Genomic DNA, 10,329 nt, shown 5'->3' with positions numbered 1-10,329 from the left:
TATATGTAAATTATATTTATATTTATAAATCTAAATATAGAGAGAAGTTCAGGTAATTTTTACTAGGAAACATAAAGAAGTAAAACAATTAATTTTAAAAAACCACCACTCTAACCTCTAGAAATTTTCAGTCAAATTAGGGAGAAAAAGCCCAAATCAAATCTTCAAACCTTACAAATATATTTCTACCTGATGATCTTTCCTGACTCAAGCATATTTCGGTATTTCTCTCAGCCCTCCATCAACAATCTGCCCCAACAGAAATGGAAAGTGACTACAAATGAATTACGGTCATTTACTTATGCATTTTTAAATTTGTGTCATAATAGTCATGTAATGGCTTTATCCAGAAAGAGAATTAGTTCCACCCTGGGTATGTCCACTAATTCTCAAAATTTTTAAAGCATATATTTCAATGCCACACTAATGTCACTAATTTAAGATGGGCTTTATAGTTGGTATCAGGTACAGAAATGAAGTAGCAGTAATCATTCATATCTACAGGCTTCCCCCCTCACTTTATGCAGATCTCTGCCAACTGCACCTTATTACAGGGCCTTTGATGTTATAATAATAATAATAGTAATACCTTTCCCTCAATTTCTTTCTGTATTCACTCTCATCCTTACCTGCCTTATTTTCAATTTTTAGCATTTTTATTCCCCAATGTATTACATATAGGCTGTTTCTTTTCTGGTTTCCTCATCATTCCCTATAGGGAATTTATTAAATGACTATAGTACTTATAGTACTGTAAGAATTATGTCAAATCCTCAGCCTGTTTGACATCAACATTTCAGTTTCAATTATTGTTAGTCTTCATCTTTATATGTTGGAATGTCCTGAGACTTTGTTCTCAGATCTTTTTGCTTTGTCATAATCCCTTCCTTGGTCATCCCATCCAGTATCATGTCTTTAAGTACCATCTCTATGCTGACAAAATCCAAATTAATATTTGTAGTTCAGACTCATCCCACTGCCTATGTATCAGTATCATTACTTGAATGTCTCATAATCATCTTAGAATCAACGTCTAATATACACTAATATTCCCATCAAGGAAAAAGCATGCTCACCCGCAGTCTTCCCAACTCAGTAACTCTGCCTTCCAATTTGTTGAGATAAAGCACTTGTAGTTATCCCTGATGCTTTTCTATCACTCCAATGCTACATCTGCATGTTCTGGCGACCCTTTCTTCTAGATATCTCAGATATTGATGTCTAAATTCAAGTCACTTTATACCACTTCTACTGCTACCACTGTGATGCAAGCCATCATCTTGGACCTGAATTATTATAACAGCCTTCTGGTGGGTCTTCCTTCATCCACATTTGCTTTACAGTCTATTTTCCCCCATAGTGAAGTTAGACTGATTAAACTAATCAGTTTAATACACAAGGTAGATCAAGTTCAATATACCCCAATGGCATCCTGTCTTACCCAGGAAAAATTCACAGTCACTGTAAAAGCATATAAAGATCTATATGATCTATATTCCCTCCATCAGCCCAATATTATCTTCTACTGCTCTGCCAGTGATTCACTCTATGTCACCCACACTAGCTTCCAAATATTTTCTTAAACTCGTCAAGCATGCTTCAACATCAGTTTACACATGGTATTCTCACTACCTGGAATGTTCGTCCTCCAGAGACCCACATGACTTACACTTCACTTTATATAGATCTCTGCTCAAGTGCACCCTATTACAGGGCCCTTTATAATAACAACAACAACACCTCTCCCTCAAATCCTGCCTGTATTCACTCTCATCTTTATCTGCCTTATTTTAATTTTAACATTTTTATACCCCAGTATATTACATATATGTTATTTATTTTCTGGTTTCATTACCACAACAATTAGGTTTTTGAGAGTAAAGAATTGGTTCCATTTATGCTATCTCCCAGCCCTAAAATAGGGCCTGCCACATAGTAAAAATAGTAGAATGTCTTAATGATCTGGCTCTGTTTACCTCTTAAGCTTCATTGCTTGCCCTCTGTACAATGCCCCAGAGACAACAAACAACCTGCATGTCCTAAGTCCCAGTAAAGAATGTCCTATCCCTTTTAAGCCTACATCCACCTAGAGCATTCTCATTCCGTTCCTTCTCCTGACTTAGAATACAAGGGGCTCTCCTTCAGGGACTTTTCCTGACCTGTCTGGTCTGTCTGGTGCCCTTTGCAGGTGCTCCCGCAGCATCTTGTTCTTCTCTCTCAAGACAACTCCTTCCAAACTCTCTTGTCACCATTCTCCCCACAACAAACTCTGAGCTCACTTCTTGGGGTCAGGGACTGGGTTTATTCACTGTTGTTTCCACATTTCTATCTATAGTGTCTGCTCCATTGTAACTTTTACTCTTCATTGAATTAATGAATTAATAGTGTCTTTGATACGTAAGGATTTTGATGGCATACAAGAAGATAACAAAGTTCTCCTATACCAGAAAGTTCTTCGTATCTACAAATGTATTTTCATGAAATTTCCCATTTTGGAGAATACTGTGCCAAGTACTGCTATTTGGTATAAAAGTTCGCTCTTTTCATATGATCTAGTATACCCTGATCCTAATCTTGTGAAGCCTTATTTTCACTTTCCAGCATAAAACTTGCTTTGTCTAGTGAATGAATGTAGGTAATAGTAAAACTTAGGAGGCCACTTTAAAGAGGTGATTTATATTTTGAATAAACTGCCAGTTTATTTCTACATATTTCTTTCCCCTTCTATTCCCTAATATGTACCCCCACAGATCATCTTTACATGTCTGTAACTCACAATGAAGCAAAAACAAAAATCCAGAGAAGCTACAGGCAGATCCGAAGTGGAAAGATGGAAAGGTTCAGATGATACAGTCCTACAGACTAGGGTTTTGTTTATTTGTTTCCATACACTACTATTACAGAGGATAGCAAATAGAGCTGAAGGAAAAGGATGGAGATACTCAGAGTCCTAAAATAGAAAGGAGAAAAAGGAACATCAGCCTCAAGGACAACTGAGATGTTCGCACAACTTCTACAGATTCTCTTCCCCCACCTCACCTCACAAACACTAACCTGTGGACAGTCCTCCTGTCCAACAATCCTGGCAGCTTATAAGCTTCCATCTACAGGAAATTGGTAATGTAGATACCAAGACCGGGTGGGTTGCAGAACAAAAGTCATGCTCTGACCAAGATGCATAAGCTCACAATGAGTTGGGGACTTTCCTAAAAGCCAGAGCACTAGTAGTCACATGGCTACTGTTGTAGCTACTTGAACATGGTAGTGGTAGTGAAGATGGAAATAAGAGGAAACATGCAAAAGATTTTTAGAAGGAAAAATAGACAAGATCGGTTCAATAACTGGATGTGAAGGATGAGGAAATGCTATGTATCTTAAGTTTTGTCTCACATAACTAAATTCATAAGCACATTCACTTCATCCTCCTCAAATTCACCCTCCCAACAGCTTCTGGAATAGCAATCTGAAACACAAATCTATTTGTGAGGTCCCTGTTTAAAACCATTTATTCACCTCCCAATTCCTACAGGATGAAGTCCTTGAGTTCACAACCTATCATCAGTTCACATCCATTGACCTCTTCAATTTCTATTTCCTTTTTGGGTGATTCTATGTTTCAGCCAAGCTACAATTGTTCATAATTCCTCTACAGAAAATTCTGTTTCTTTCATGATTTTCTGTCTGCTGAAATACGCTCTTTTTGGACCCACCCAATGACTAAATAAATACCCCTCTCAAGTTCCCATAAAAATCTGTGGCATTCACTGCTCTTTCATACTATTTCAGGTTTCTTTGGGTAGGTGTCCGTGAATACTTTAGGGCAAGGACTTTGTCTTATTCACCTCTGTCACCCTAAACTCAGCACAGTGCCTGCACAAAACTAGCATTGAGAATGTGCTTATTACACAATGAATGAATTAATTAACTCCATTGCCAGATATAGGTGACCAATAAATACTTAATGGCTGATTGATGAGAAAGTAACTCTGTTTCTGTGTTCAAAGATTATGGTGATGATGACAAGGTAAGACTCATGTGTGAGGCATACTTAGAAAGGATGGCAGATAGAACAGGTTAGTGTTAAATATTAATAAAGTATGAAGGTAACTCTGCTGGGTATGACGTAGGGGACATGTCACTGGAAGAGAGCCATCAAGCATCCTGAGGTACTGAGGATACCTCAATATCCTGGAGAAGGTGGTTGGGGTGGTTTTTTTTATCTATTTTGCTTATAACTTTGTAATCCTTTGACAAACATTTGTTTAATGTGAATAAACAAAGAGTCAGAATACATGGTTCTCCAACCAATATTATCTCTAATTAACTATGTGACCTAGGACAAAAAGCTGTCATCTCATCTGGGCTTTATCTATAATCCAGGAGCAATGAAGGGTGGCTTTGATACATTAAGGGCTGTTTTGTCAACCAGAAGAAAGGCTAGGGAAAGATATGGAGAATTGCATGTCCCTATTTTGAATTATGGAACTAAACTTTTGTAGTTTTAGAGAGGATGCAAACTCCTAAAGCCCAAGGACCATGCCTAGTCACACATGTTGTCTGTTGTGTCTAGCAGAGTGGCACATGAAGAAACACACTAATCCTGTGGCTGACTCTGTGTGCTTAGGTTAGCTTGGAGGAGTGGGAGCAGATTGTCAAAAGCCCTGTATATGTGAGTGTGGGAGTGATGGCAGAGGCAGTGGGTGCTTTGAGGTTGTTCTCCCTGGACAGGAATAGTGGGAAGCCCGTGGGAATGGCACACAAGTGGACATGGAGATATTTTTCCTCTGTCTGCCAAGTCCCTGGGGCCTCAGTTCATACTCCACAGCCTGTTCCCATGGGCTTTCTGAGGGGCATTATAAAAAAGGCCTGAACCAGAAAGCAAAACCAGTTCCAGCTGCTCTTTCCAAGTAGGACTGTACCATTCTCAGGTAAGTGCACCCTCACCTGGGGTCAGGCAGCCTTAGCTCCTGCCATCCTAAGGGACCTTGAAGACCCCACATACTGGTTCAAGTCAGGGCAGGGAGAAGTCCTTGCGTCCCATCCACAACTTTATGGACTGGGAAGAGATGTCCCAGAGTCTTAGCAACAATCAGGAAAGGCAAGTGAGAATGAATGCAACAGCCACATTCGACCCAAAGAGAAGCTGAAATTGGGTTTAGCAGGGAGTCTACTTTAGGCAGGATGCCAGGCAACATGGGAGGGTGACGTGAGATCTTTCAGGATAGGTATTTTGGGAGATGAGATGATGGCCCAAAGTCTTATACTCTAGTGAGCATGTGCAGGTACCAGCAAGGCAGAAAATATGCTCTGCAGAGAGAGGGTTTAAGAAAGTAACCAGCTCTGGGGCCAATAAAGAATCTTGTTATCTGTCAGCACTGCATGTGGTAGCATAGCAAAAGGCATTAAGAAAGGAAATATACGTCACTGTGGTCCCCTTGATCTCCTTCCATGCCTGCTCTTTTCTTCACCCTGGGTCCCATTTCTCTGGAACACAGTGGTCTAGTGATCTGGCCTCTCTTCAGGGAAGGTTCCTTAGTTCTGTCCCACACATTACAGCATGATTTGTTTAAATTTCTGTATCCCCTTCCCCAAGCTATGATGGATACAGAAATGGATGGATGGATGCAAGATGCAAACTACCTTGTATCTCACTAAAGGATGCAATCATCTGCCTTTGAAAAGGGCTTTTCATGTTCTGATAGCAACTGGGAGCCAAATATGATATTTAATATTTGTCAAGGAGCTTAGCTGTTTTGTCTGCACAAGTTCTGAAGGTGGAGAAGAGAAAGTAGAGGCAGAAGTATGGGTTTGTAACCTTTGAACCCCGAATCTGTCCTTCCTTGCTTATCCAAGATGGGGAGAATCCGGTTCTAATCTCTTTGTATTAATGTTATCATATTGTAATTTAAGATCACTGGTATATAACCCCTCTACATTAAGACCAAATTGAAGGGCATCTCCCAGCTGCAGGAAGAACTCAGATGACGAGTGAAGAATTCTGGGGTTAGGGGAGTGCAATATAAGCAGGCTAACCTGTTTCAATGAAACAGATAATCAATGAAGACATCTGCATCATTTGTTTCCAAAAGTTAGGCCTTGCAGCCAAGGCTTTGGCGTTCTAGAGAAAATTAGCTCTAAAGACCAAGGCACCCAGGCAACCTAGCAGAGAAGAAGTTTCGTGAAGTCAGAACCAGGTGTTCAGGTGAGGGTAGGGAGTCGGGACAAAGAAACACTGGGCTTCTAAAAAAGAAATGTCTCCCCTGAGATGAATGACTTGTTGGCACAAGTTTTGGGAAAGACAAAGCTCTAAAAATATCATTGTAAAATTAATAATACTTCTCCAAAGTAAGGACTCAACTCAAACTATCCTTGGATGCAATTAAAGTGGCCTTGGAAGAAGCTTTCAGGTGTGGAGGTACTCACCAGTGTCCTGACAGCACTTTCATCTCTGAAGAAGTCATCAGAGGGAGACACTACCTTTGATTTTATGGCCACAGATGACTTTCCTTTAATCTGAAAGAGATTGGCTTTTGGCATTTTTTTTTCTTAGTTTTTGTTTATTTATGTTCTTTTAAGCTTTAAAAAAATGTCATTGCTGTGCTTCTTATTCCTCTGGCTGACTTTAGAATTGAGGACCGGGAATCCTGAAAATTTGCAAAGTTATCTCCTATCCTCACTGCCTTGGAACACCCATTATTCCACTCTCTGTCTAATTTCTACTCATGTTTCAAGTCTAAACAGGAAGATTCCTCTGTGATCATGCCTCTCTCTTTCGCATGAATTCAATGCATACATTATGCTAGTAATGCTTCTGGAATGAAGGAATAATAGAAAGAAAGAAAGTGGAGGGAAGGAAGCAGGGAAAGTAAAATAAGAAAGGCAGCCTTATCTGGAAGGAGCTCCCAAAAGTGTATCTCTTAACACATATCAGAAAAAAGGGGTCACCAAATATCCAGACAATGAAGGTATGGATCAGTAGGAAGAATCTGAGGGAATTTGGAAAGGCTACATTTTGGAAAAAGCATTGCTCTCCCAGGGTTCCCTTTTAAAAATTTAAATAAACCTTGAGAGTAGTGATGCATAAATGACTTTGAGCTGTCACAGTTCCCCCTTTGGAAGAGGGCCTCAGAGCTTATAAAAGACCCTAAGTGGGGGTGGGAGGAGACAAAAGGGGTGGGATGTCAGTTTCAAGTTTCCAGGGCATTCTCTGATTGTGCTCTATGTCCCTGCAGACTGCCAGTGTGACCTCACCCTCTCCAGTCACCCCTCCTTAGTTCCAGCTATGAGTTCCTGCAACTTCACACATGCCACCTTTGTGCTTATTGGTATCCCAGGACTAGAGAAAGCCCATTTCTGGGTTGGCTTCCCCCTCCTTTCCATGTATGTAGTGGCAGTGTTTGGAAACTGCATCGTGGTCTTCATCGTAAGGACGGAACGGAACCTGCACTCTCCGATGTACCTCTTTCTCTGCATGCTGGCAGCCATTGACCTGGCCTTATCCACATCCACCATGCCTAAGATCCTTGCACTTTTCTGGTTTGATTCCCGAGAGATTAGCTTTGAGGCCTGCCTTACCCAGATGTTCTTTATTCATGCCCTCTCGGCCATTGAATCCACCATCCTGCTGGCCATGGCCTTTGACCGTTATGTGGCCATCTGCCACCCACTGCGCCATGCTGCAGTGCTCAACAATACAGTAACAGCCCAGATTGGCATCGTGGCTGTGGTCCGCGGATCCCTCTTTTTTTTCCCACTGCCTCTGCTGATCAAGCGACTGGCCTTCTGCCACTCCAATGTACTCTCACACTCCTATTGTGTCCACCAGGATGTGATGAAGTTGGCCTATGCAGACACTTTGCCCAATGTGGTATATGGTCTTACTGCCATTCTGCTGGTCATGGGAGTGGATGTAATGTTCATCTCCTTGTCTTATTTTCTGATAATACGAACGGTGCTGCAACTGCCTTCCAAGTCAGAGCGGGCCAAGGCCTTTGGCACCTGTGTGTCACATATTGGTGTGGTACTCGCCTTCTATGTGCCACTTATTGGCCTCTCAGTGGTACACCGCTTTGGAAACAGCCTTCATCCCATTGTGCGTGTTGTCATGGGTGACATCTACCTGCTGCTGCCTCCTGTCATCAATCCCATCATCTATGGTGCCAAAACCAAACAGATCAGAACAAGGGTGCTGGCTATGTTCAAGATCAGCTGTGACAAGGACTTTCAGGCTGTGGGAGGCAAGTGACCCTTAACACTACACTTCTCCTTATCTTTATTGGCTTGATAAACATAATTATTTCCAACACTAGCTTATTTCCAGTTGCCCATAAGCACATCAGTGCTTTTCTCTGGCTGGAATAATAAACTAAAGTATGGTCCATCTACTTAAAGGACTATTATGTGGAATAATACATACTAATGAAGTATTATGTGAATTAAAGGCTACAATAAAACCAAATATAAAGATACATGATTGAAGCCAAGTTGAAAAATAACATATGCCTTGGAGGAAATGTGCTCAAATTGCTAATGATTTAGTGTCGTCCCTACTTTCTTTTTATTATTATTATTATTATCATTATTATTATTATGGAGGTATTGGTTAACTGTCATGTACAACTTTTTTTTGTTTGTTTTTTAGATGGGGTCTTGCTCTGTCACCAGGCTGGAGTGAAGTGGCACGATCTCGGCTCACTGCAACCTCCGCATCCTGGGTTCAAGCAATTCTTCTGCCTCAGCCTCCTGAGTAGCTGGGACTACAGGCACGTGCCACCACACCTGGCTAATTTTTTGTATGTTTCAGTAGAGGTGAAGTTTCACCATGTTGGCCAGGATGATCTTGATCTCCTGACCTTGTGATCCACCTGCCTCGGCCTCCCAAAGTGCTGGGATTACAGGTGTGAGCCACCGCACCCAGCCCGTGTGCAACTTTTTAAATAGGGAATATGATAGCTGGGCATGGTGGTATGCACCTGTAGCCCCCCTACCCAGAAGGCTGAGGTGAGAGAATCACTCGAGTCCAGGAGTTTGAGGTTCAGTGACCCATGATCACACCACTACACTCCAGCCTGGGCAGCAGAGCAAGACCCTGTCTCAAAGTGTACAATGGAATAACATGTCAAATGAAATAGGGAAAACGAAGCTGACCATTTATGTAAGCCAGGGCTTGTCACAGTCTCTATTGTTATTATGCATTACCTGGGAATTTACATAAGCCGTTAATAATAATGCCAACCAACATATCACGTGTGCTCACAATGTTCTGGCACTATCGTAAGTGCTTTACAGGTTTCATGTGTTCTTCATAACTTGGTGGAGTAGGTACCATTTGTGTCTCTTTATTATAAGTGAGAGAAATGAAGTTTATATTATCAAGGGGACTAAAATCACACAGCTTGTGGGCACTGCACCAAGATTTAAAATTAAATTCGATAGTTGAATACAGTTACTTAACTACCACATTATATTGCTTCCTGGGTAACATCTGCCATTTATTTCCTCAGCTGTACAAATCCTCTGTTTTCTCTCTGTTACACGCTAACATAAATGGCTTTGAACGTGTGATGAGAGATAATCCTGCCCTAGTTGTGGGCAACACATGCAGAATACTCTTCCTGTTTTACAGCCGCCTTTCATGGTCTTATTGCTTGCTTCTTTCCAGATTCAGGGAGAATGTTGTTGTCTATTTGTCTCTTACATCTTCTTGATCATGTCTTCATTTTTTAATGTGCTCTGTACCTGTCAAAAATTTTGAATGTACACCACATGCTATTGTCTGAACTTAAGTATAAGATAAAATAAAATTTTATTTTAAATTTTGCTGAATATTATGCCTATTGATTTTACATTTATAGAATCCTATAAATCAGAGTTGGAGATGTGAGAGATTTCCTAGTCTTCTTTCTCACCAGTGCAGGAATCCTGACTGGAATAGTTCACACAATAGTAAGGATGCTGAATGCATCTTATTTCAATGCAGGGTATTCCCACTGTACTGTTGAGCAGATCCAGTGAGCAGCTGAGATCTGAATACAATCATTGGGCTTATATGTTCCCTCCGTAGCTTCACTAAACAAGTCTTGGGTGCAGGACTTGGGTAGATAAACCATGAGGGAGACTCTATACTGTACGCTCTCTCTTAGGAGGAGGAAATCACAGATACTTGACGTGTAGTGATAACGGGCTCTGCCAGCATATAGATCTATGAGCATTCAACTGTGCTTCATTGTTCAGAGGCAGTAAAGTGGCTTCCAAAGTCAGGCAGTTAATCAATGCACATAGGCCAGGGCTAAGGGGAGGAAACACAATAGAAGAAATGGATGATTTATC

The 10,329-nt window shown here is 41.0% G+C and overlaps 1 protein-coding gene across 1 annotated transcript in view; it reads left to right on the top strand.

The window, feature by feature from the left end:
- The window catches only part of LOC108512245 (olfactory receptor 51E2), a 17,487-nt gene extending 7,668 nt beyond the window's left edge, over window positions 1-9,819 (top strand). Inside the window, exon 2 of the mRNA XM_017847450.1 lies at window positions 7,233-9,819. Coding sequence (XP_017702939.1) covers window positions 7,283-8,245 — 963 coding nt within the window. The 5' untranslated portion in view covers window positions 7,233-7,282 and the 3' untranslated portion in view covers window positions 8,246-9,819. The remainder of the gene's footprint in view (window positions 1-7,232) is intronic.
- Window positions 9,820-10,329: the final 510 nt, after the last annotated feature.

The sequence above is a fragment of the Rhinopithecus bieti genome, unplaced genomic scaffold (assembly GCF_001698545.2).
Source record: "Rhinopithecus bieti isolate Rb0 unplaced genomic scaffold, ASM169854v2 scaffold_648, whole genome shotgun sequence".
Taxonomy (NCBI): Eukaryota; Metazoa; Chordata; class Mammalia; order Primates; family Cercopithecidae; genus Rhinopithecus; species Rhinopithecus bieti.
Note: the sequence above shows the minus strand (reverse complement) of the source record. Positions and strands in the feature narration are given on the sequence as shown.